At 40.1% G+C, this 27,540-nt stretch overlaps 1 protein-coding gene across 1 annotated transcript; it reads right to left on the bottom strand.

Moving 5' to 3' along the window:
- lypla2 (lysophospholipase 2) lies at positions 1-27,196 on the bottom strand. Its single transcript, XM_033637160.2, has 10 exons — positions 27,135-27,196; positions 17,712-17,804; positions 14,870-14,901; positions 12,900-12,965; positions 11,800-11,847; positions 11,588-11,658; positions 9,752-9,825; positions 8,766-8,867; positions 8,134-8,304; positions 1-2,156 (listed from the first exon to the last, which is right to left on the bottom strand). Exons 2-10 carry the CDS (start codon positions 17,787-17,789, stop codon positions 2,106-2,108), a joined length of 693 nt encoding a protein of 230 aa, XP_033493051.1. The 5' UTR covers positions 17,790-17,804; positions 27,135-27,196; the 3' UTR covers positions 1-2,105.
- Positions 27,197-27,540: the final 344 nt, after the last annotated feature.

Here is a 27,540-nt window from a genome sequence, read left to right as displayed (position 1 = left end):
ATTGATTAGTTTTATTTTATTTCAATTTAATTTTCTTCAAATAATTCATGATATTTTATCACATTAATTAAAAAAAAAAAAAAGAAATTACGAAATATATGTGAGGCCCTCGTGGATGTTGGTGCGTTAATGAAAAGACAGATTAGCTATACAAGACCTGGACAGGCTGCAGTGTACAAGTCATGGGGTGGCAGGCAGTGGGATGAGTGGGTTGGTAGGAAACCAGCTGCTCCAGCTCTGAAACCAGAACATGAGTCAGACTCTGTTGGGCTCAGACACTGAACTGAAGCTGCTGTCAGACTGAATTGGCAAAATTTGCTTGTGTGGTGTAGCAAAAAATCAGGGGGGTCAGGAAATAGCATGGTAAGGGCTTTACCCATATACTGTATAAAATAATGGACGTGCATTCTTTCTAATGGTTAGCAAGGGGCAACTTGAAAATGATCCTGCTTACTTGAGTCCCTCAAAAACAGTGTTCCAAGAACTACACAACTACACAACTACACAACAACTTCCTAGATCTTGCAGTTGAACACAGTAAAAAAGGGGGTTCTTAAAATTCTGGAAAAATTCCCATGGTCTGAAAACACCTATTATGTTTTTTTTGTTTGTTTGTTTAATTATAGTCCCATTTAGAGTAGCCAACTTGTGATTGCCCTCTGGCTCTGGTCAGATCGACCCCTCACTCCTCAACAGCTCCACCCTCTCATCCAAATATGGTCACTTCTGGCTCCAAAAAAATCAAGATGGTGACAGCCAAAATGCCTAATTCGAGTATGGATGTATAAATAGAACTGGAGGCGGGGTCCCGTTCATTCCTCTGAAAGTTGCTCAGTAGCGCATGGAGTCAAAAAAGTTCAACTGCCACATATAAAACTACCTGGACGATCGGCACTGCTTCCGTAGTACTTCCAGCTACTTCCAGTTTAGCCCTCTGGTAACTTGAATTGGGACAAAATGATTCAATTATGCAGCTCTTATCGACTTTCCAAATGTCGTCAGACCGAACGGATCAAATTCTGATAGTGAAACGAGTCATTTCAGGTTGTTTTTTTAAAGCTCAATATTCACTGATTTACAGACTTCTCCTTTGCCATGTAAGTCTATGAGAAAACGTCTTTTTGGGCCCAACAGCATCACGTGACAAATGTACTTACATTGTTTGGCCACTATGGAAATTGGCTCACAGCCTGGTGCACTTCTGGGGGCCAAAACGGTAGCCTACAAACCAATGGGTGACGTCACCGTGGCTACGTCCACTTCTTTTATACAGTCTATGGTTTTATTAGACTTTGTTAGTGTCTTAGCACACACTAAAGTGTCCCCTCTTCTCTGCTGCAAGTATTTATTAATGGGAGACTACAAACAACCAATATTTTCTGTCAAATTGGCTTGGCATCAGAGAGCCGCAAAAGTTCAAGTGTAAAAGTTCAATCAGATTAAACCAAAAGAGGTCAATTTGCAACAAGCAGCAAGCATGTCTCGCCACACAGAAAAGACTGGAAAGTGATGTCCAGTCTGATAGCGCTTGGGTTTGGTCACTGACAGTATTAGGCAGGTGTTAACCTGCTTATCCAACGAAATCTTATGGTCGGTTTTCCACTTAACGCCTTACAAACTGGCACAGCGATGAAAGAGGGAAAGGTGTGGCAGTGGAAGCAATGGAGGATGTGACAGCTGGAGGATAGGATGAGGCAAAACAAGGTAAAAGAGGAGAAAAACTAAAGTGGGGAGGAGGTGACAGAAAGAAGCTGTTAAAATAAAACCAAAGGGAATGTATTGTGTGAGTCAGTGTTTCTCCCTCCGAAAGGCTAAGACTTGTGAGTGTGAGCACTTAATGATGTTATAATCAAATCAGTGTTTGACATATCTGTTTTCAGTACGAGTGTTGTTGGATTTAATTGCATGGAGAAGCATGTGTTTTGTTTAGCAGTGTGGATCAAATCATGATTGTTATGTCTGTCTGTGTGTGTTTGCATGCGTGTGTTTGTCATGTTGCCGATGTGTGTGGAAGAGGGGTGCTCATGGCTGTTTCCTGTGGGAGAATGGCAGATCGGGGGTGAGAGGTCAGTGTCTCAGGGGGTCACAGTGGGGATGAGATGAGGTCAGATTCGGGGCAAATACTTCTCGATAAATTCCTTTACAGCTGCCATCTCCTGCAAGAGAACAAAGTAGATATTGATAAAGTTGACAAATGATTCTGTTGTCTCATCCCTACTGAAAAGTAAAACGTTATTGAGCTACTGACTGTTTGGAGGGCTGCACAGTTATGGGCAAAATGATAGTGATGATATTTCTGATCAGCATTGAGATCAGGATTATTTATCGCAATCATTCATTGATTCCGGACATTTACAGGTACAATGTGAAGGATTTAGGGGGCTATATTGGCAGAAATGGAATTTAATATGATAAGTTTGTTTTCTTTAGTGTATGTTTTTGTTACCTTAGAATGAGCCGTTTATATCTACATAGGAGCGGGTCCATGAATAGGGATGGGTACCGCACCCCGGTATTGAACGAGCCCCAGGGCTACATTCTTCAAGACTGCAGTATTGATAAGCACTAACCTTAACGGTTCTGCTATTGGTACTGGAGCAGTCGCGTTTATTTTTTTTTTTTTTACAAGATAAACGTTATCTTGTACATTTATCTCACCAACTCCGTCAATTATCCGTCATTGTATCATAATTTTTGCTATTCTCCCTGAAGACGAGAGATCTGTCTCGCTCAACCTGGCTGCCTGCTGTGTGTGAGTGGAGAGCAGGGGGGCGGGGCTGTTGTTCCAGTGAAACATCCAGAAAGATGTACAGTGTTTGACTGCCCTAGCACAGCTAGTTCATCTACATCCAGTCCAGGTTTGTAACATTATGCTAGCAGCCAACACGTGGAGTTAATAACCATTAGCTATTTTGCTACCCTATTTACTAAATAGGGTTTCAGATTTGGGATTTTATTTGTGTATTTTTTAGATACTTCTGAATACATGAATATAACCATAATTATGGCCTGGGCTGGGTGCGTGGGATTTCCCCCCCTCTGGTCTAGCCTTAGTGATTAATGTTACATCACCATATAAAATACCTAGAATATCTAATATTTTTACTTGTAGGCTAGATTTGTTTATATATGCTACAGTGATTTGTTTTCCACAGAGCTGTACAGTGTGAGCATTTTACTGCATTTGCTGCAAGTAAAAGAAATCATTCAGGAGCACGCTGTGCGAGTACAGATTTCAACCAGCAGCAAAATCCTGTCGGTTGTGGGTTGAACGACAGACACAGACAGGAATACGTATTCCTGTCAAATACGGCGGCCATAGTGCTCCGTGGCGCAAGATAATGGCTTACCGGCGACGGAGAAGCCGGGCTCGAGGTCCAATATCTTCCTCTTTGTTGGTGTCATGACTGTCCAGAAGTACCTGAACAGCCGAGCTGTGGCGGCACGCAGGTATGTGACGTGTCAGAGGAGAAACGAGCCGTTCACATTTCTCTCTTTGTGGCAGGACAAACCTCACCGCACTTTAGGGACTGTTCTTTACTTATGGAGGGACTGTTCTTTACTTGTCAGGGGAGGAGGGTGGCTGGTTGATTTTTATTTTATTTATTTATTTTATTTTGATCCCCCCTATGTTAATCACTTATTGATGCTGTTTTTGAAGTATGAATAAGTCAATAAGTAATTTATTCCATTGAAATATCATTGATGTATTATAGAAAAGTGATTTATCTTTTTATAAATGACAAAAGGCACATCTGCCTAATTTTTGCTGTCGTATCGTGATACTACTCAGAACCGTGATACTTTCACTGGTATTGTACCGTGGGTCCCAATTTTGGTACCGTGACAACACTATTATTTTATGTATTTTACATTTCAAGTTGTAAAAAGTAAAATGTTTTGTTAAAAAAACTATTTTGTTGCATAATGAGAATTGAGAAAATAAAGCAATTTATGTTCTTAATTTGTTTTTTTCTTCCTCAAAAAGTATCGATAAGAGTACCGTTAAAATACCAGATCGATAAGCAGTATCGATAAGAGTAGTAAAAACCGTTAAAATCTTAACAATACCCAACCCTATCCATGAACCACCCTTAAAGTTACACACTGGACATTCAAATAATCAGAACAGTGCCTACACCCCCATGTTGTGCTACATTCCTACTAATTAACAAATTTTTGCAAGACTACAAATTTTTGCAAAACAAGACTGGTCCTTTCTCACAGTGCATCTCCTAGATGCAAAATATAAAGAAAACTTAACACAAAATACAGGCAAACTCAAATAAATATGCTATTACACCATGTAACCAATGAAAACTAGGGATGTTCCTAACCACAAATTACCGCTGTTAAGGATGTCTGAGTTGCTGCTGGACAAGAACAGGGATTCAGTGAGGTAATGTTATTATTCTTGGCCTTCATGCATTCACCTTTCTCCAGATTGTGGTGCTTTATCGGGTGGTTGAACAGGTCAGTTGTCTTGCTTTATCACGCACAGCACAGTCACAAGTCTAATGCACTATTTGCATATGATGTGTCTCTCCTACATCCGCAATACTTTCAAATACCAGGTGATAAAGTTGATTCTCGTTTTACCGGTTTGCAGTCGCAACATTCAGGAACGTTTTTCACAGGCTGCCGCTGCTGCAGGGTGCATGCATAGCCTCATAACAGCTCTTGAAAAGTGCAGGCTGCTGTTAGTTTAGGAGGCAACTGGTTTGATATGCAGAGCAGTTTTCTATGAGCGCCTTCTAAATGTAAATATCACAGCCGATTGTGTTCATTTAATTGTGGGATGCCAACATTGTGATTATTATTTGACTAATTGTGCAGCCCTGAATGTTCGTCTCCAAAAGTATGGGGGATAACTTTGTTTTGAGGACAGACTGTAGTAAGATAAGGGTTAGACAATCTAGAGTTAGAGAATATTTCAGGTTTCTAGAGATGAGAGACCACTTTATTTTCTGTATGGACAATGTTAGGTGACTGGCAGGTGGAGCACTATCAGGGAATATAGGGACATGAGTCTGTTCTGATTGAATCAGAAACTGATTTGAAAATATTGTTAGAAAATATCGGGTTCAAATGTATCCTGGTTCAAGCAGTACCTGAGGTTTACACTTTGTAGACACCTGATACAGCTTTGCCAACAGAAAGAAAAACCCTTATAGGACCAGTGTGTAAAATGGGCTGAAAACAGTGACATCAGTGGTCAAATTCTAGATTGCAGGGCTCACTCGCTCACCCCTCCCGTCGGGTAAATGACGGCGGCCTCGTAGGGACAAAAAGCCTTGTGCACGAGTTTTTCAGGAGTAGGTCTATCTAGCGACGAGGTGAATATTTATTTAGAAATCTAAACCATGTTACGATATTGTAATGAATCCTTCACGAGCAGGAGACCAGAGGAGCGTTCGGGAAAAAGGCCTGTTTATTTGAGCACTCCAAAAACTCTGGTAACACTCCAGGGGGTAAAAGACTCCGTCCCAAACTCTGACTCTTCTAGCGTAACAGACACTTCATACACACATACTCGTTTACCATACCGAGTGGGCACCCCCTCCCTCTCTGCTCCACCAATCTCCAGCCCGCACACTGACTGACAGCGTAGCCGGTAAACAGAGCTCAGCTGTTTATTTAGCCTAGCAATATCTCCGGACTATAGCAGCTGCAATGGACGACTTTGAACGCGATTTTGAAGGGTTTCTTGTAGCGGACACAGACCCAGAGCCATACCTGTTTGAGCCGGAGCATACAGATGAGGAACTCCATGCGTTTGATGCTGAGCGGGCGAGAAGAGAGGCTGAATGCACAGAGTGGGATTCGGTGCTACTGTTACCATGGTTGGGGAGATATATCATCAGGAGGAAAAGCGCTGCAGAGAGTGCATCACAAGGAGTGAAGTTGTGTCTTCTTTTCCTCGCAGATGACGGTTCGGGTTCATTCTCTCCTGTTGCGTGGCAAGTGTGGTCCCTTCGCAAACTTTATAACTAAAAAAAACATTTCACTACTCTCTATCGACGAACTACTAACACTCTCTGCTGTTTCCTCCTCCTCCTTCCTTCCGCTGTCTGCGTTGGTTCATTTATACACGCGAAACGCATTCTCTGGCTGGCTGGATTGTCCGCTCGGTCTGCCGTACATACATGGCGGTGCAAGATGGCGACCTCTCTAAAGCATGGCCCTTGCTATATATATATATATATATATATATATATATATATATATATATACAGTACAGGCCAAAAGTTTGGACACACCTTCTCATTCAATGCATTTTCTTCATTTTCATGACTATTTACATTGTAGATTCTCACTGAAGGCATCAAAACTATGAATGAACACATGTGGAGTTATGTACTTAACAAAAAAGGTGAAATAACTGAAAACATGTTTTATATTCTAGTTTCTTCAAAATAGCCACCCTTTGCTCTGATTACTGCTTTGCACACTCTTGGCATTCTCTCGATGAGCTTCAAGAGGTAGTCACCTGAAATGGTTTCCACTTCACAGGTGTGCCTTATCAGGGTTAATTAGTGGAATTTCTTGCTTTATCAATGGGGTTGGGACCATCAGTTGTGTTGTGCAAAAGTCAGGTTAATACACAGCCGACAGCCCTATTGGACAACTGTTAAAATTCATATTATGGCAAGAACCAATCAGCTAACTAAAGAAAAACAAGTGGCCATCATTACTTTAAGAAATGAAGGTCAGTCAGTCCGGAAAATTGCAAAAACTTTAAATGTGTCCCCAAGTGGAGTCGCAAAAACCATCAAGCGCTACAACCAAACTGGCACACATGAGGACCGACCCAGGAAAGGAAGACCAAGAGTCACCTCTGCTTCTGAGGATAAGTTCATCCGAGTCACCAGCCTCAGAAATCGCAAGTTAACAGCAGCTCAGATCAGAGACCAGATGAATGCCACACAGAGTTCTAGCAGCAGACCCATCTCTAGAACAACTGTTAAGAGGAGACTGCGCCAATCAGGCCTTCACGGTCAAATAGCTGCTAGGAAACCACTGCTAAGGAGAGGCAACAAGCAGAAGAGATTTGTTTGGGCCAAGAAACACAAGGAATGGACATTAGACCAGTGCAAATCTGTGCTTTGGTCTGATGAGTCCAAATTTGAGATCTTTGGTTCCAACCGCCGTGTCTTTGTGAGACGCAGAAAAGGTGAACGGATGGATTCCACATGCCTGGTTCCCACTGTGAAGCATGGAGGAGGAGGTGTGATGGTGTGGGGGTGTTTTGCTGGTGACACTGTTGGGGATTTATTCAAAATTGAAGGCACACTGAACCAGCATGGCTACCACAGCATCCTGCAGCGACATGCCATCCCATCCGGTTTGCGTTTAGTTGGACGATCATTTATTTTTCAACAGGACAATGACCCCAAACACACCTCCAGGCTGTGTAAGGGCTATTTGACCAAGAAGGAGAGTGATGGAGTGCTGCGGCAGATGACCTGGCCTCCACAGTCACCGGACCTGAACCCAATCGAGATGGTTTGGGGTGAGCTGGACCGCAGAGTGAAGGCAAAGGGACCAACAAGTGCTAAACACCTCTGGGAACTCCTTCAAGACTGTTGGAAAACCATTTCAGGTGACTACCTCTTGAAGCTCATGGAGAGAATGCCAAGAGTGTGCAAAGCAGTAATCAGAGCAAAGGGTGGCTATTTTGAAGAAACTAGAATATAAAACATGTTTTCAGTTATTTCACCTTTTTTTGTTAAGTACATAACTCCACATGTGTTCATTCATAGTTTTGATGCCTTCAGTGAGAATCTACAATGTAAATAGTCATGAAAATAAAGAAAACGCATTGAATGAGAAGGTGTGTCCAAACTTTTGGCCTGTACTGTATATATATATATATATATATATATATATATATATATGTGTATATAAAAGCATAATTATAAGGCTATGAAAACCAAACGATTTTATTTTATAGCGATTATACACTTATATAAACATATTAATGGGTAGAATATTCAGATTCAGATTGAAAATAAACCATGCCAAATATTACACACTGGCCCTTTAAATGTCAAAATGAAACACACACACACACACACACACACACACACACACACACACACACACACACACACACACACGGTGTTACAGTACCTGAGGACAGGAGCTGTGGTGGAGCCCTGGGAAGGTTTTGAAGGTGACCATCTGAGGGTCGACTATGGTTCTGAGTTTATCTGCCGTCAGACAACCATATTGTATCGGGATCATGCCATCCATCTCACCGTGGCACTGCAGGATTGGGATGTACTTGTTGCCACTTGACGCCTGTGGGACAGATACAACACAGACTTCAGACACAGACACATCAAACTGACATCAATGAACTAGCTGCAACGAAGGCCGACAGTTGCGTCAACTCACTTTCCTGTGTCTTGGCCACACAAATGCATTTGAACACACTGCAAAGATTACAGCCAAGCATAGCATGCAGCAAAAATCTGTGATCAGCATTTTTTCATGGGGCCAGGGTCAGGCCTGATATTTTGGATCTGATCAGAGCCCTATGGCCAACCAGCATGTAAGTTCTGCGCCTGTGTGAGAGGAAATAACTATTGCCGACTATGGCCAATGCTGAGGGGCAGACCACAAAAATGAGGGCCACAGACGCTCACTGACAGCCTGACATTGACAGATGGCTGACTGTCCTCGGTGTGTTAGGGCCTTTGGAATTGAATGGAGGAAGCAGGAGAATCAGCGAACTTCACCCCAGTAAAACTGCGACTTACCGTTGGGAAACTCCTGTGAAGTGGTAGCCAGCAACTGAGGGCCATGACGCCAGCCAACTGGTGCTGGCAGGTCAAGGCGGTATACAAGGACAAGGCTCCACCCTGAGGAGGAATGGAGGAAGTAGACCAAGCGAGAGGTTTATTAAATGCATAAATTTACATTTCCTACACAGAGTTACAGATATTAAGACATTAGTCTTGTTGAATACAGTGAAAACTGCTAATACTGATCACACCTGTCGGGTCAAACTGGTTACTCTAAGTGGATGAATTTCTTTTCTTTTTCTTTATTTCTCATGCAGATTACCTTATCTTTGACATCTATATATTTATTACATGGATATAAAGTAATAAAACAGACAGCTTCATGACTGACTGAATTTTATGGGTTGTTTCAAAACACAGTACAGCCGTTTCTTTATGTGGGCATTACGAGACTGAGCATTATAAATCCACTTCATTAGGACGGCTTCAAACATGGGTACTCTCCCTGTGTGCACTTGTTTTCTGTTTCCATCACTCAAAGAGTAGACTCCGTTTTTATTGAGAGAAAATGATTCTTTCTCCTGTCATGAATTCAATATGCATGCAGCACTGACCTCAGGTAGCCAGCTGGAAACCAACGGTTGCCTGGGTCCAGACCTTGGAATTCGCCCACTCCACTCATTTGGAGTTGACTGATTTGACTGGCATCATGACATGAAACAGTGGTTTCTTGGTTAAAATAAAAACCAACCAGTGAGTGCAGCAGGGGGACTTCAGTGGGACAAACAGCAATGTAAAGCTGTTGTCAAGCGGTGCCAGAACTAATGAGAGGTAGTAACGACAATGGCAAGTGCTACTGACAAGCTAAACGCTGGTATCCAGGCTGTTCTAAAAGTTTGCATAGGAAGCTTTTTGATCCATATAAGCGACTGATCACTGTAACCGTGATCACTATAAGCAGTTTCCACTGTATAACAAAACGCTAAGATATGAAGTCCTACCTGAGAGAAGCCACCGAGCATTATGCGATGTGGGGGGATCCCATTTTTGACCTCATGCTCGATTATGGCCTTGACTAAAGGAGAGCAAGGACAAACATGATGGTTACTGTATCAGAGAGAGAACATATTATGATAACATATAATTGTAAACAAACCCTTCCCTGTCACTTTTAGCTTTTCTTTTGCTGGACAGCAGCATGCTAAGCCTCATAAACACAAAACTGTCCATGAGTGAGAGAGGGATGTTACACCATTGATTGGCGTGAGCGAAGACATAAGTGATGGAGTTTTCCCATCAGCCGTTGCTCTTTTAAAATGAATTGGCGTTGAAAGAGCCTTGGTCACTGACAGTCCCATATTACTGTATTCCTCATTTTCTGTAACCAGTGTAGCATTAAAGCAAAGTGGAATTAGCAAGCTAGCTAGCTAACTAGCCAGCTGCTACATGAGTAAAATGTAACAACTTAATGCTTCATCCATCACTTGTCACAGTGTAGGAAGCATAATGCCATTATCAGATGAGTGACAACTTTGCTCAGCTCATTTTCTATAACCACTGTGATGTTAGCATAAAAGCACAGTGGAAAAAGCAAGCTATAACAGAAAGGCATTAAATTTATTCAAACTTTGTTGACCATTATGTGTTACAACGTAAGCATCGCCACTGTTATGAGCAGAAAGTGAAAAAAGACACCGGTTAAAATTAATATTGTGTTAAAATGCCAAATGGATGCCACCACAATGAAAAAAATTCTCCTTTTGATGATTGGCCAAGATAAGTTGTTTTACAAACTATCTATCAGTGGAATTTGGCCACCTTTTACATGGGGACGTACATCAAGGACTGGAGCTGAAGAGGGGGGGAGGGTTGTGTTAAATGATCAGTGGGTACAGCTCCAGAGAAAGCAGTGCCCCTCTTCTGTGTCCAAGTATACCATTCTTCATTTTAACATGTATTTACATTTATTTTTGGGCTGGATTGCAACAACAGGGCCAGCACTGTGACCACAGATATACATAGAGAACTGGATACAGTGTTGGAGGCAGGCCCCATCCATTCCTATGAGAGGTGCTCAGTGGCACATAAAGCCAGAAAAGCTAAATTTCTGCTGTATGAAATTACTCAAAACCTTTTACATTGTGGGACCCACAGAGCAAGTGCTCTTCAGACTTCAGCTGGCTAAACGGCTTCCTTCTGTTTTAGCCCTCCGCTAACTTGAATGGCAGTAAAAGTGATTTTAATGTGCAGCTCTCCTAGACTTTTGAAATGTTATTGGACCAAATTCTAGTACTGAAACGAGTAATTTTGCAGGGGTTTTAATGCTCCAAAAAATTATCCACTAATTTACAGATGTCTTTTTCATAGAGTAGGTATATGGAAAAAAAGTCTTTTTGGGCCCATTGACATCTCATGATGGACCTGAAAGTTGTAATTTCAAGGTTTCCACAGTGTCAAATTGGCTTCAAAGTCCAGTGCTGTTCCTGGGAGCTTGGCTGTTACACTGAATGTCTTACTTACTTTTAAAATTAATAGTCCTCATTTCAAAATATAAGTCCTACAGCATTTCAGACATGGTCCAAGTTTGATCTAGTCTTGTTTTACTCTGTACTTTAAAGAGTTGTTGTGCTCTCTGACCACTGGGAGGAGCTTCAGGCCTTCAACACATTTCTGGCTGTTAGGAGGTCAATCTTGAAAACTAGACGCCTGCCTGAAACAGTCTCAAAGCAAAAATGTTTATAGGTGTTCTGAAAGGTAATGATGGGATGAAAAGCTGTGCATCATAGAGAGGTAACAATCATGTAAATATCATGTTTCACACTTTCAGGTCAACTCACTGCTTTCTGCTGCCTTCTTGATTCCACATTCATCCTCCTGGCAGTCGGGGCTAAGACCCATGAGGTCAAACCTGAGCACATGCGGAGGCGAGCATTTAGGGAAATCAATAAATACAACTGCAGTATTGTCAATGCCAGTATGGGAGCCTATTGTGATTGCCAGGGAAACAATAGCAGCCAGTGTTGAGTCTGTTTTCATCACGCCAACTCACCACGCGGGCATCATAGCCTTCATGTTGAGAGTGACGGGGATCGGGGGTCTGCAGGGAGGACAAAGAGGGGGAGGCAAATGAAAACATGACAAGCAGTGTAGGAGATCACCAGCAGATAAATGTTGGTGTATTAATTTATTTTGATTATAGATAAAGTATTGATTTGAAGCTGCTTTTACATTCTGATGTGCAAATTGGCTGTAAAAAAAGAGCCAAAACCTGTTTATTTGTTCCCAGATTAGAAACTGCTCATTATTTGAGAGGGGAGCGGGATGTGCAAAATGGGGGAGGCAGGTCAAATATTTTTTTACACACTGGGAGGGACTTATGTTTTTTTTATTTTGGCTTAAGGAAAAAACATACAACTTTAAATTGTTGTATTTTGTATTTATTTTTAATATTCTTTGAACTCCAAAACTTGCTGATGAGTGTCAAAGGCATATTTACTTAAACTTATCACAGCCAGTAGCTGTAAAAACTGAAATTATGGTCAGAAAATCAAAATTCTGACGGTCCTTGAACACATCATGCTTCTATCAGGACACATAACCAAATCTAAGCTTAAAGGAACAGTGTGGAGGATTTAAGAGGATTTAGTGACACCTAGGTGAGGATTGCAAATTGCAACCAGCTGAAACTTCTCCAGGTCAGGATTCCTTCAGTATTAACTGATCAGGAGGTTTTTACCGTGAGCCAAATTATCTGCAGAGGTCTTTTTCTCTCCAAAACAAACAGACCAGGTGAATAAAACTGGTAAAAAAACACAGAATAAAGCAGTTTACATTACAAATCAGTGTTTCTCCAACCTGGTTCAGCACGTTGCAGATGCCATGCTTGAGCGGTGTCTGGCACCTGCAAATGTGTGCTCACCTTATTTCTGATCCAGACATTCAGGACATTTCTACCAAGAGAAATAATAAAGAAACCGAGCCACACCGCAGCCACCCCCCCTTCTCTGATAAATAAAGAGCAGCCTCTTCCTTCACGCCCCGTAACCACACAAAAAAGGGAAAGATGTTACTTTTCCTCCCTGCCGACAAGTGACAGGCTTGGAGGAATAAAATATGACAGAAGGAATCAGAGAGGAAAAAATGACTTACGCGTGGGGGCAGATGAACTTGACGTGAGGCAGCTGGATCCCTGTCAAAGACTCTGCCCACCCATGCCTGACAGAAAACACAAAGAAAGAAACTCTTGGTTTCTCAACCAGCTTAAGCAAAATGACAAATATGCAGCACATCAAATCCCAAATGTATTACAACTTAGCACAACGTACAATACAGAGAGTGACACCACATGTGGCCTATAAATAAAAAACACTTTACATGTACTTGAGGTACAATCAGGCACTTAAGAGAAAAACACCCACCAAAGGGAATATTTATAATCTCCACTGACACAATTTAACATCTGATTGAAGGCATCGTCTGACATGAAGTGCTGATTCAAGGGCTTTCTAAATTAGTTATTCACAATGTTATGAGTGGTGTATTTATGAAATTAAACTACATGAATGAGGGCATCAATTAACCTCATTTATGCTTAGCACCACTTCATGTATCTCTGGCAGTTCGAACAGCAATCTGATACTAAAAAAGAGACACAGCCAAATGTAAATCTTACAGGACTGTAGTCAGGATCTCAGAAACACTGAGGTCTTAAGTTTCAATGCACAAACTTACACATCTAAGAAGATTCTGACTAGACACAAAAAACAATACTGCGTAAGATGTATTAAAATAAGTATTCAGGAATAACAAAACTACACACATTCTGTTTTACGTTTCAAGTCATACTCCACTCAAAAAAGAAGTTTGCTTATTGTCCCTCCACTGTGATGTTTGTGCTTCACTGTGCAGAGTGATTTTATGTGCAGACTTTGGTGTTTAAAGGCTGTCTTCACATTGATCTGCTGACAGAGAAAAGTTTCCCTGTGCTCAAGTTAACAAAAATTGCCTGAAATTGTTTTTTCAATCCCTTACTTTGAGAAAAAAAAATAATTTCATATAACTTTTTTTATTTAGTGAAAAAAGCCAAAAACTTTCAAATATTAAAATGCTGCTATCTCTCTTTCAATTTATTTTCTATATACTGTAGAGTCTGTTGTTGGTTCGAGGTGGGATTTTTCTGTTTTGTATTTTTGTTGTTGTTGTTTTTGATGTAAAAGAGTGTGTATATGTTTGTTACATTTTTAAAAAAATGCATTGAGATGTTGTCTAAACACATGCACAAGAACTTTGCCTGAATAAAAAGAATATGTCTCAAATTGGCCATTTTTATTATTTAAATACAAAACAAAATAAGCAACATTTCAGTTTCTAGTGTATAATAATATTGGTAATGTTGCATTATCTGAAGCAGAAAACTAATTTACAATGAAGATACCCAAATTATGTAGAAAGTACAGGTTTACCTATTCTCTGATATTACTCACATATACGTTAAATCATGACAAATAATTAATACACAAACAGAAAGACAGGCCCATTAAATCGTTCACTCGATGCTGCGCTACAGACATTTAAAGGGCGGATCCATTATTATCATGATCATTTTCACTATTATTTTGAGGGGGTTTTTTATATCATTTGGTAGCTTTCCAGTAGTGTTCCTGATGTCTTAAAATCAGAATATTAAAATTTTGGTCTAAGTATTTGTATTTTTTACCACATCTATTGCACATCTGTCCATGCTGGAAGAGGTACACCTCCTCAGTTGCTCTTCCTGAGGTTTCTACCATTTTTTCTCCATTAAAAGGTTTTTTGGGGAGTTTTTGAGGGTCCAAGGATGGAGGGGTGTCTGGTTCTCCACACTGGGACCATGCTGACAGCATCTACTGCAGATAATACACTGACTATGGATCTATATATGTGTTTACACAGTACAAATGCAGCATTATATTGAATCTCTATGTATCTTCGCCTGATTAAATAAAGGTTCAGTTGCACCATTTTCCACCTCCAAGCTCAACTCTTCCAAGCTAATACTTTTCTCATTCTCCATTCTTACACTGTTCATGAGCAGTGTGTGTAGGGAGTGAGGGACGGGTGGGGGGATAGACATCACTCACCCTGAGTCCCCCAGCCCATGAAGGAAGATAACCTGCAGCACAGATAAAAAGAACAGCAGTTAGGACTCTCTCTTCAGATCAGAATTTATGAATATACACACTATACTGCAAATGCAGATAAAAAGACATTTAGAAGTTCCTGATAGGGATTGATCACATTGGACACATTATCTGCTGGAGGGAAGAACCAACAGTAAACCTGCTTTGACCTTGGAGAGAATTTATCACATTACATCCATCTTGTTGTACTCCATGTACGACAGCTAAGTGTGCGCACTTGTTCCAAAACAGGGAATATAACAGGTGCCAATCTTCAATTCTTGCCAAGATAAGCTCTACCTGCCAGTTTCCACACACGCTGCTCCCCGCAGAGAAACCATGAAAGGGAATAACAACAATTTAGAAAGCTGGCAATTCTCTGCTCGTTGGCTGGAAATCAGACACTCAGCTGTCTTCACAGAGATCAAAGCCCTTTCCTTCCATGTAGGGTTTGCTAGGAGCTGGGTTCAGTGACAGTCAGCTTTGATCTTGGTGTTTCACAAATCCCTGCACTGTACCTGACAACAGCTTTTTAATTTTTACACTCAGATCCAGCTGAGCATCTACACAATGTGTCAGCTTACTGCACTGTACCTGTAACACGTCCTGCTACAGGTGCAGCTACAGGTGCAGCTACAGGAGGGCTCCTGATCAAAGAAATAGTGTTTAGTAGGACTTTTTATTAGGATTTCTTCTATGCTGAACAAGACTGTGTATTACTGCAAGTTTTGGCAAAGGATGAACTTGGTGTTGATGGCTTTTAAAGGCACATTATGTCATTCAGGGTTTTATCTGAAAATATGATTCAGGAGTTTGACTTTGTAATGAAATGTAAGCTTTTTGTTTGTTAACTGGTGGTAATTAAAATAAATTATGCTTTTCTGCAGTAAACAACCTTTATTACCCATGAAAATTTATCAAAAACTTAAAAGTCCCTTAAATGTTTTAATACTTAAAGTACTAGTATTTTGTTAAACATGGTTTTCTCACATAACACTTAAAATAACTCTGACAAGGGACTGGAAACAGATCTACTCTTGCTCCCTCATTTAGAAATTTGCTTGCAGTAAGTTTCGTTTTTACTTTCCACTTCCTCTAGCGCCGGCACAAGCTACTAGCGCTTGGTTGACCGATGAAAATGCAGCGCGCATCAGAGAGATTCAGCCATACATGTTTGAGCCTCAGTCAGATCCAGATTCAGATAAGGAGTCTGTTGTGTACCAAAATTGGCCTTGGAATGAGTGTAGTTAGCATCTTTTATGTATGTTGTTTGTTAGCTTGTTACTGGCAGTGGCTGACACATGCATTGGTGGTCATGAAACATACAATAGTATCTGCTACGATGTTGTTGTTTTTTTGGTAGATAGTGGAAGGAAGCTCCAGGTTCTGGTTTACAGCCAAATAATGGCACACTTTATCATATTTACTTTCAAAACTTTCACTACTCTCTGTACCAAAGAGTCCGCTCTGCGCCGAAGGTTTCAGGTTTCTTTGCCATTGTTGTGTCTAAGTCTGCTCATCCATCAATATGTGTTTCCCGATTAAAAAAGAGATTGGCTTTCTTATTTCTGATGTGCCCAATCTAGCTAGTCCAGCGTATGTTTGAATCTCAGATTTATAGGAAGTGTACTGACATCACCCCCTTCAATAGAGGAATGTGAAAGACCTCTCTAGTGACAAACTTTGCATGGATACAAGTCAATATAATGAAGTCTTTTTTTTCTCTTTTTTTTTTTTTAAAGATATTTTTTGGGCGTTTTAGCCTTTAATTGATAGGACAGCTTAAGCGTGACGGGGGGGGAGAGAGGGAAGGACATGCAGCAAAGGGCCACAGGCTGGAGTCGAACCTGGGCTGCTGCAGCAACGGCACTGTACATGGGGCGCCTGCTCCACCACTAAGCCACCGACGCCCCCAATATAATCAAGTTGATTCATTTTAGGGGACATAAACAGAAGAAAAACACATTTTTGAGTTGGGGGGTACTTTAAAAACGTAGCTGTATTTTAGCTAGTAACTAGGCATTCAGGTGAGATGATCCAAAACAACCCAGAGAGCCCAGATTGATTAACAGATCCATGAGCTCCCCCACAGGCCTGGAGAACTTCTGTTGTATCGAATGGATATGCAGCGTTTCTCTGTGTTTGGTTTCAGGGTTTGTTTATTTTTGACTCTGAATCACATAGCACCTTTTTTCATTTGCAGCATGTTTCCGTTGTTGTATTTGATTTCATATGCGTTATTAAATTGATATCATATATGACGTTGCAGCATGTTTCTTGATGGAAATATTTTGGATCACTGAAGCTCATTTGTCCCATAGACTGTATTGTCACCCATTGGTTTGTGGATCCCATTTTGAAGCTTCAAATTTGGCATTTTGGCCATTGCCATCTTGATCTTTCAGAGCCAGAAGTGACCATATTTGAGTGATAGGGTGGAGCTGACTGAGAAGCTGAGGATACTAACAGCAGTCGCTCAGAGCTGCCACAACCTTTAATATGCTTGACTTTAAGCCTTGATAAAATGTAAAGAGGTGAGTTACATAACTGGCTTCTGAAGTTTAAGCCTGTTTAAGGAACTGCAGTTTTTGGCACTTCAATGCTGGCTTCATTTTCAGCCTCAGGAGTTGCTGCTTGGTTTGCCCTTGTCTGCCACCATACCTTTAATATCAAGCACTACAGAGCAGTGACTGTCTGATATAGTTTTAATGGAGCAAGAGGTCTGGAGAGGAAGTCAAACTCCCTGTTACCATATGAAACATCAGCATCTTCAAACACTACAGATTATGTGGTTTCCACTCACCGCCGCGGTCTCCCTCTCCTTCCCGGACACCGTCACAGCCTCGGCGAGCAGCGGCACAGACATGTTGTTGCCACACATACACTGTAAGAGGTGCTGGAATCAGAAGAGATGACAGAAAAACCAGCTGAGTGCAGAACACACAGTATGGAAATACAAGTATGCTGTCTTGTGCATTTAGACCAAACAAAGAGCTTTATTTAACGCATACATGTTGAGCAAACTGCCAAATTTCCACATGATTTTAACTTTCCAGTGCCTTCATAATAAACACTATTAAACAGTAAGGACTATTTACATGACAGACAACAAATATTAAAAAATCTACTCAAAGGTCAAACTTGACATCTTTTATTCCTGTGGTTGTAAAGAGATTAGTCAAGACTCTTATCTAATGCAGCATCTTATGGATGATAGATGTTTTTAATAATGGATACACAAATAATCTGCCAGTCAGCTTCGATTTTAATGAATCAGCCCTGGGCTCTAGAGTCATTTGATTACATCGTAATGAGAATCAGACTTAATATGGTTCATAGATCTACAGGACAAGTGAACTCTGCACAAGCTCAATAAAGCAGACAAGAAGATAATGTTCAACTTTTTAAAATTAAAATTCCTTCTTTTACAGTTTTGGTTTGATTTTCTCACTAAATGTTTTCTGACAGCAAAAATGCAGACAGAAAACAGAAATATTTCTTTATAAGTTCATATTGTTCAATATTCATAGTCTCCAATTATCACCCCTCAAGTACATACAGGCTGACCACTGATTGTAAGAAACTGTTGTTAGTATTTAGAGATAAAAAGAAAAAACCTGTTTCCACTTCCTGTGCATGTGTTTAGTAAATCAAAAATAATTAAATCTATATTTTGGTTTACAGTAAATAAATATTCTCCTGAAGTGGTACAAGAACTTAACATTAATAAAAAATAAGGCAGTAAAGAGAGGCACTTGTTTCAGGAAACATTATTCATCAATTATACTGAATCTGATTTAACGTAAGGTCAGTGAATTAATACGACAGCTGTTTAGGAAGAATATAAATTATTTTTGTTGGAATACCATTAAGGTCACAACAGTTATTTTCATTACTGAATAATGTGCAGATTATTTTCTTAATTAATCCTTTAGTCTGAGTTTATAAGTGGAGAAAATAGTGCCATTTACAATTTCTCCAAGCCCACAGTGAGGTCTTCAATAAGCGTATTTTGTCTGACCCTTACCTTAACCTCAATTATAATAATTCAATTAGAGCTAATCCGCAACAGTGTATGTCGGCAGCAAAGAAACCACAGTACAGAAATTATGCCAAATTAGGTTTAATATAATTTAGAAACAGTGTCACCATTAGACAGTATATCCACCAGAGAGCATTAACAAATGTATTTTTAACTGTAAAGTTAAGTTTATAACTTTGGTCAAAAGTCTTTAAAAAACAAATCTGAGTGATCTGTATCAAGACTACTGTTTATCTTAAAACATTTTATTATCATTATTAGATTTTTAAACTCACAAATATTCATATCAGTACAATAATCAGACTGTTGATCAACTAATCAATTAATCACTAATCATTGCAGCTGTAAATACCATTATCATGGAATGCATGAACACCAATTTTAATCATAAAAGGGCTATTATTTGCTAAATTTTAATAAATTATGGATGCATGATTTTTGCCCATATCCAATATTTTTCAACTTACATGTGCACACATTTCTTTTCACCTAATTGCAAGTCTCTCTTGTAGTGGAATTAACGTATTATCACACCTACTCTTATTGTGATGGCCCACTGGCAGATGCAGACATAAAATACAATGGTTTTCAAAATGTACATGTTGAGCATGGAAAAATAAGAAAACTGCTTCAGTTTAGGTTACGTGTAAAACATGCCATATTTATTTCAAGTCACATTTTCAAACAAAACGGTTCAACTCATCTGACTTTAACACACTTGGATGATACTCTCCCCGAGACATCCTGATAATAGCCACAACCTGGGAAAATGTTACCTATTTCAACTAATTAAAGTTGCATAATTAAAGCATCATCTCATCAGCCTGTCACATCAGCAGAAATGTTCATTTCTGGCCAGTGCCAATATTTTCATTTTACGGCATTTGATGGGCAGCCCTGATAAAAATGTATACACATGCATGAAAAGCAGGATTCCCTCGAAAGCACAACAACTAAATGTGTTAAATTCTCTTTTCCAGGTGCTGACTGTCACGGTGGATTTGCTAACAATGTGAAAAAGCAAATGTCCCTATTAGAGCCAGTGTTTGGTTTGTCTGTTCTGGGCTACTGTAGAAACATGGATGTGCAACATGGTGGACTCCATAGATGAGGACCTGCTCCGTATGTAGATATAAACAGCTCATATCAAGGTGAAGAAAACACAATGATTCTTATTTTGAAGTGATTATAAACTAAACATGCTTATATTATATTCCGTTGCTGCCAAAACATCTCCCTAAATCCTACACAGTGGATGTTTAAGTAAAAAAAAAATGCTTATAACAATTCTTTTCCTTCAAAAGTTCAAATTATCAGGATTTATTCAAACTCAGAAAAAAGTGGAGCCTACTTAAAATAGGTTACAGACACAGGTAATGGGGAGCGTCATGTATATTTGTATCTGTTATGTAGTTTAGGGGGACTAAACCTTTTTTAAACATAAGCACTGACAATGAACAGCTCACTGTGACAGCTACATCTCCAGCCATTTAGCCTACAGACAGGAACAACAATACAGAACATACCACTTATACACACACACACACACATGAATAAAGACGCTGCTGCTGCTGCTGCTGCTGCTGAACCTGAAACAGCAGTCATGAGGTATGCTTGTTTGTGTATGTCAGCAACTGACGAGATTCATTAACTAAATGTAACGCACCCCCTCCCCTCTACTGTACTCTGTAAATCGGCTGCAGACGCCCGTCTCTCTGCACAGTGAGTCAGATGTCAATAACAAGCATGAGATCAGGTGGTTGCTTTACAGTAAAGTCAGGCAGTAAAAGCTCCTTAATGCCCTCTAACTTTTATGTTGATGTGGGAAAGAATGAGGCAAGACAGGACGGGCGGGTCAGATGGCGTGCTGCCTGATTGGTAAATAGACAATGAGGAGATGAACAGGGAAATGACTCAACCTCAAAGGTTAATGTGTAAACCTTGAGCTGGATTATACTCCACGGGTGTTGAAATTCCTCAGCTGTTAGGGCCGAGCAGCTACATGCTGCTGAGTTCAGCCTGTGCAGTGTGTGTTTCCTCTTTGGCAGGTGACAAATCATCATCTGAAGGTCAAACTTGCGGCTAAAATACGTGGAAGTGGATGGTGAATGTCTGATTTCAGCACCCAAGTGTGGACAAAAGAGGGTTGTTTTTGCCCTGGATACTGACCCTTGATAAATGAGTGATAGTTTAATAAAAACTGGGCAGGGTTAAGCACCAGGAAATAGTCTCTTTCAGTGCTGTACAGATTTCTAGAATCAATCTTCACACACCAAGAAGGAAAATTTCCACATGTGTAATGTTACAGTTACTCCAGTGCAAGTTTAGGTTCTTCTGTTTTACTTGAGGATTTCCATTTTATGCTATTTCATGCTTCATCTCAGGGGGAATGTTGTATTTATTACTCTACTACATTTATCAAACAGCTACAAATCCTATCAACTTTTTAGATTCAAATTTCAAAATTTAAAGACATATTGGCTTGTAAATAAAAGGTATTGTTAAAGATTAAACTAATTATTCTCAACCTTTTTTACTTGTGTCTTTTTTGGGCCTCTTGCCACATTTCTTTTCTCTGATTTGTCAGGAGTTTCACCAAAGAGTGATTTCACCTTTGAACTTCTCCGACCGTTACATTTTAAGGGGCTTGATGTGAAGCTGACTGCACACAGTTCTCAACATGGAGGTTGGTGAGCTGGCAACTAGCAGCTAAAGGCGCTAACTCCAGAAACAGCACTAAAAACAGCAACTGTGCTGAGAGAGTGAATGCTGTTAAGCAGGGGAAAACCAGAGGGTGGGCGCTACACTTCTGCGCCCCTGCCGTTACGATATCAGTGTTAACCACCACATGAGCACAGTGCAAAGAGGCGGTGATGAGCTAGCCTTTGGGATAAAACCATGCACGATCATACATACATGGCTGGACTGGCTTACCACAACAAACCGCAGAGAAGCTTGGATTGCAACAAAGACACAAGCCTCTTTCACACGATATTGGAATGGGGCTACAGAGCTGTCTCAGCCCTGTAGCATCCTCTGTGTAAAAATGGCTACAGAGGTAGTGTGACTGCATTTACTGCTCATGACACCATCACTCCACTATATCTTTACACAGCAAGTAGTTGCTCTGAGTGATGCATATAAAATAACTGACGATAAAAAGATAAAATAATCCAAGTTTTCTCAAAAAAGAACACGTTTGAGAAAAAAAAATCTACAGATCTGCAAATCTGTGTAATGCTGGATACACACTACACGATATCAGTCCAATTATAGCCCGACACAGTGTCGTACAGCGTCAGCTGGGATTGTGAACGACCATGAGTGTGTCTTACGCGATTATCCATCATTTCATCTCGTGTAGTGTGTCATAGTAGATGACAGCCGACGCCAAGTCTGGGACGCCTCCGACGTTCCAACAGAAAGTCTAGCATGTTTGATTTTCTTTTTGTGGTTCACGACTGCTCCCGTCACAGCCGTCACTTTGACCAATAGGAACACAGTGCGATCTGCTGCAGTAGACAACTGTATGACAACAACACCCCATCCCTTTTTGATATTTCCTTAGGGGCGTTACCACTCAGAGTAAAAGAGAAAAAATGATGGTGTGAAACAGCAGAGGCACTTTAGCAACCCAGTGAGTACTGCCATTAGCATCAAGCAAGCAAACAATATCACTTCTTCATAAAGGAGGATATAAAGTAATAAAATTAAAAAGTAGTGGCAGGATTTTTGCTCACCACAACTACCGAGGCTACCAGCTTCATTTGAAACAGACTGGTGGCACTTTTTACGTTATTACAACAATACTTCGGCCGGCACGTGAACAGACACAATGACTGAAATAATAATACTATAAAAATAGGACAAAAATAACCCGATGACATCACACATGTCATAAAAGACGACCGGGGATGATTGGTGTGGACCATCCTGTAGTCTGTCATGTCTGATGGCCAAGTCACGGCACGATTTTATGATTCCACAATCGCCTAACATGACATGGTGACTGTTGGAACAGACAAAAATGTTGTGTAGTGTGAAACAAGCAACATATATCAGTAATAGGGCTGCAACAATTGATCAGTTGTCGACTATTAAAATTAATCGCCAACTAATTTGATTAACAATTCATCAGTTTTCATCAAACTTTTTTATGAAAAAAAAAAAGTCTCTGATTCCAGCTCTTTAAATGTGAATAGTTTCTGGTTTCTTTACTCCTCTGTGACAATAAATATAATATTACATTAGACATTTGAAGACAACATCCTGCGCTTTGGGAAACACTCATTGACGTTTTTTTTTATTTTACCCTTTTCTGACATTTATAGACCAAACAACTCACTGATTAATCAAGGAAATATCAATGGATTAATCGATAATGACAGTAATCTTTAGTTAGTCCTAATTAGTAACAGGGCTGTTTTTCTGCAGAACCAGTACTTTAACTTCTAATACTTTAAATAGATATTGCTAATGATACAAGCATATTGAAACTGCGGTATTGCTATTTTAGCATTCAGTACAAGATGTGATTACTTCTTCCACCAGTGAATGCTTTGACAGGGATGATGTGTAATGTGGTTGCGATGTGCATCACAAGATGTGCATTCACTGTCACCAAATTCTAACTCTGGCAGAAACCCATTACTTTCAATAAATGTAATTTATCTGCACTCTGGCCCTGAGTGGGAGTAGACAGAGCCACATTGATAATATGACTAAAAGCGAACTGGAAAGGAAGAGGAATCAAAGAAAAGGAGATCATAAGAAAGATAAGGAGTGAGAGATGGAGGAGTGTAGGAACATTGGACAACCTGTTCGAATAAGCTCTCTAAACATGGTGGCACATGCAAAGAGGAGATTAATCACACCTTTTTTTTCTCTCCACCTTTTATTGTTCAGTAGATTCAAACTGACCCATAACCCGGAGTACCAGCATAAAACAACCATGTGGGTTTTCAATGCTCTAAGAAACAATGGCTCACTCTTTATGCCTCTGAAGGAGGCTGGTGGATAAAAATAGTGTCACGCTGTGCACACGCATCTTGTCCAATTCAGTTTGGGTCTAAAAAAACAACAACTGAAAACAGGACTTGTTCCACAAATTCAATGTAATCCACAACATGGAGTGTCTGGTCGTGCACTCCTTAAACAACTGAATGGATGCAGCAACAATCTCATTATTAATGTTTCTGTGATTTTCAACGGCCCTCTGCCAGTAAGCCATGGATGGTAATGCACCAACTATACATTCACTGCCAGAGAAGCCTTCAAAATGTATTGGTAGAAATGATGCACTTTGTTGACTGGATTTTTGAGATATCGCCAGTCTTCTCTGGATGTCAGTGGCTGTGATTTGGACTGTGACAGTTTTTTTCATTATCTGTTAAATTACGTTTGCAATTAATCAATTGGTCTGAAAAATGCCAGAAATAATGGGCATGAAAAGTGGCAGTCAAAAGTTCTTAGAGCCAATGGGGAGCTATTAAAAATGTTTATTTTGTCAGACAATCAGTCTAAAATTAATAAAGACTGAATATAAATGTATTATATAATAGAGAAAGTTCTATTTTTACTTGACAAATGGATCAAATAATCAATTTATTATCAAAATGTTTGGCAATTAATTCACTGTTGACTGACTAATCATTTGAGCTCTGAATTGGTTATTCATTTAGGTCATTTATCAAACAAACAAACAAACAACATAAACCCTAAACATTTGCTAGTTACAGCTGCTAAAATGTGAGAATATGCTACTTGTGTTGTTGTATTATACTGTAATGTATATTGTATGATTCTAGTTTGAACAGCTGATCTGACAAAATGAGCAAACTTAAGACCTCACCATTAGCTCTGGGGACACATTTTACTATTCTCTTTACATTTACTGCATAAAATGATTAAGCAATGAATGAAAACATTGGTTGAGGTTCCAAGCTTGTCACTGGTTTGTCCAATCTGGAGTTGTTGCATGCCAGTGGCGGTGGTGTAACATAATTAGGTAATAATATTTTGTTTGTTTGATTTCCAGTCAGGCCCAGGCTGCATGTCAGATTAGATTCTACATGCTAGTGACTACTTTCTTTAAGTTATGAAGATGTTTTTCTTCCAAGTGTAATACACTTCATTTTTACATGTTAAGAATAAATAAATGTCACAATTCTCAGAATTCTGACCGCTAACTTTTTTTATTACCAGCATTTACTTTCAATTTTTAATTACATTTACTATGATAAATTAGTTTTGATACTTAAGTAAAGTAAATATTACTCAAGTAATATTTTAATAGGTGACTATAACTTCTTCCTATGTAATTTTCTAGTAAGATATCTGTAATTTTACTCAATATGGTTTCAGGTACTTCATCCACCACTGACCTCCCCCTTTTTGTTGTCTACTACAGGCAAGAATAATTTCAGACCTTGACAGTTTGGTTTAGAAGATATAGTCAGTTTATACAAGTATGGATACTGTCAAATGATGGCGGATAGCATCTTACATTTTGATCATGAGGATATGTTAATTTAGAGTAAATGTTTTCCTGATATTCAAGACTGTGTTGTAGTTAACTGACACTTATTTCACTTTAACAGAGCATCAAATATTGTCCCATGAATGAGTAAAAAAAAAAAAAAATTAACAGCAAATGCTGCTGGTTTTACTTTTCTGCAACACAAATCACGAGTCACCATCCTGCGTGACTCCAATTACACACAAGCCAAACACACACACAACAAAAAACAGTCGTGCTGCAGTTCATGTGTGTGTGTGTGGACGTCAAACGGCTGAACACACACACACCAGGGGTCACTGACCAAATACATAAATCTCTGAGTAGACTCACGACCTAAACTGAGGGCACGCACAAAAGCAAATGTTCTTTTTTTGTCATATTCATAAAGCCACACGTGCGCCAGATTCTGTTTCACGTATCTCAATCATAGTGGAAACGGGCGCACGTGCACGAGCCTCATTTCTCCTCCCATGGATAGCCATACATGGATGTAGAAACGTGGATGTACACTGATCATTACCAGGGAGATGATGACTCAAATATGAATAAAAAGAACTGTGAAATTAAATCACTCATAAGTTTACAAAGGTGCCTGTGGCTGACATTTAACAATATGATGTGCAGCTCGCAAGTATACACAATCAGTGAAATTATTAATAACCTAAAAACAATGTTACCCATCTCTTATCTTATATTCAATCTCGCCCTTATCATATCACCCACAGTTATATCAGCAGCGTGCGCCTGGTGTAAACTATGCGTAATGTGCGCACATTCTCACCGCAGTTTGTGCGTACGGATCGCCTATACATCTGGCCCCTGGCTGCTGCATACAGACAGTTACGGATGGCTGGCAAACAACAGGATAATATGCGGCACTGAGTGACAGGCATCCCCCTTCCTCCTCCCATACACCATCCACCAGCAGCCGCTAGCCCTACTCTCCGCCTGCTGCTGATGGAGGTTAATAGCTCAGCTGCTAGCTAGCTGGTGTAGAAACACACCGCAGTGAAGGGAGCGAATGGAAAACAGTCAAATGTTACATAAATATAGAAAGTGTCGGTGGCTGAAGAAGGGGAAGCGTGTGGTGGGGGTGTCGAAGAGGAAGGAGACAATGAATGGTTGAAGCTTAGCTATGTTATTCGACCCATCATCCTCAGTAGTGATGGCATTCAGCGATGTAAAACCTCTGCTGCCCCAAAAAGACTCAATAACTACGGCTTTAATCTCTCTCTCTCTCTCTCTCTCTCTCTCACTCACACACACACACACACACACACACACACACACACACACTCACACACTCTCTCTCTCTCTCTCTCTCTCTCTCTCTCTCTCTCTCTCTCTCACACACACACACACACACACACACACACACACACACACACACACACACACACACACACACAATAACCGGGGCTAGTGGTAGTAGAGCTGCTAGCTAACGTCGCGCACACACACACTGATTGTATTGTCCCTGCCGGTGTCTCTCTTCGTGCCCCTCACGCGACTGTTGGGATTCACACTCAGACCCCTAACACGAGCCGTTTGTCATAAGACACCTTAAGCAACAAAAGGCTACACTCACAATCGGTTTGGACTGGGATAAAGTAGTTAAAATTTAAACCCGCGGCCCGCTAGCTAATACAAATGCATGCACTTACCGCTTGCTGTCCCAGTTCACGACGGGAACGGAACTTCCGGTACTGGCAGCACACAAGCAGGCGGCGGGGACAGAGCGTAGAGACGTCATCACATAACAACGCCCAACCGTGGATAGCAACATTTTCTTATCACGACTGTCTTCCCTCATAAAATACAGATATAGTGTCAACAAATTATCAACATACAGGGGTTGAAAACTATTTACTCAATAACTCTATTTTAATTGATAATACTTGGCACTTAATACTTCAATTCCATCACATTTATCTTACAACTTTCCTAAGCTGATCTACTTTTCAAATTCAGGTTTGACATTTAAAACATATGAACTGCTTTTAAAATCTGATACACTTTCATAACATCTAGCCCAAAATCATCAATAATCGTAATCCAGTATTATAATAT

The sequence above is a fragment of the Epinephelus lanceolatus genome, chromosome 16 (genome assembly GCF_041903045.1).
Source record: "Epinephelus lanceolatus isolate andai-2023 chromosome 16, ASM4190304v1, whole genome shotgun sequence".
Lineage (NCBI taxonomy): Eukaryota > Metazoa > Chordata > Actinopteri > Perciformes > Serranidae > Epinephelus > Epinephelus lanceolatus.
Note: the sequence above shows the minus strand (reverse complement) of the source record. Positions and strands in the feature narration are given on the sequence as shown.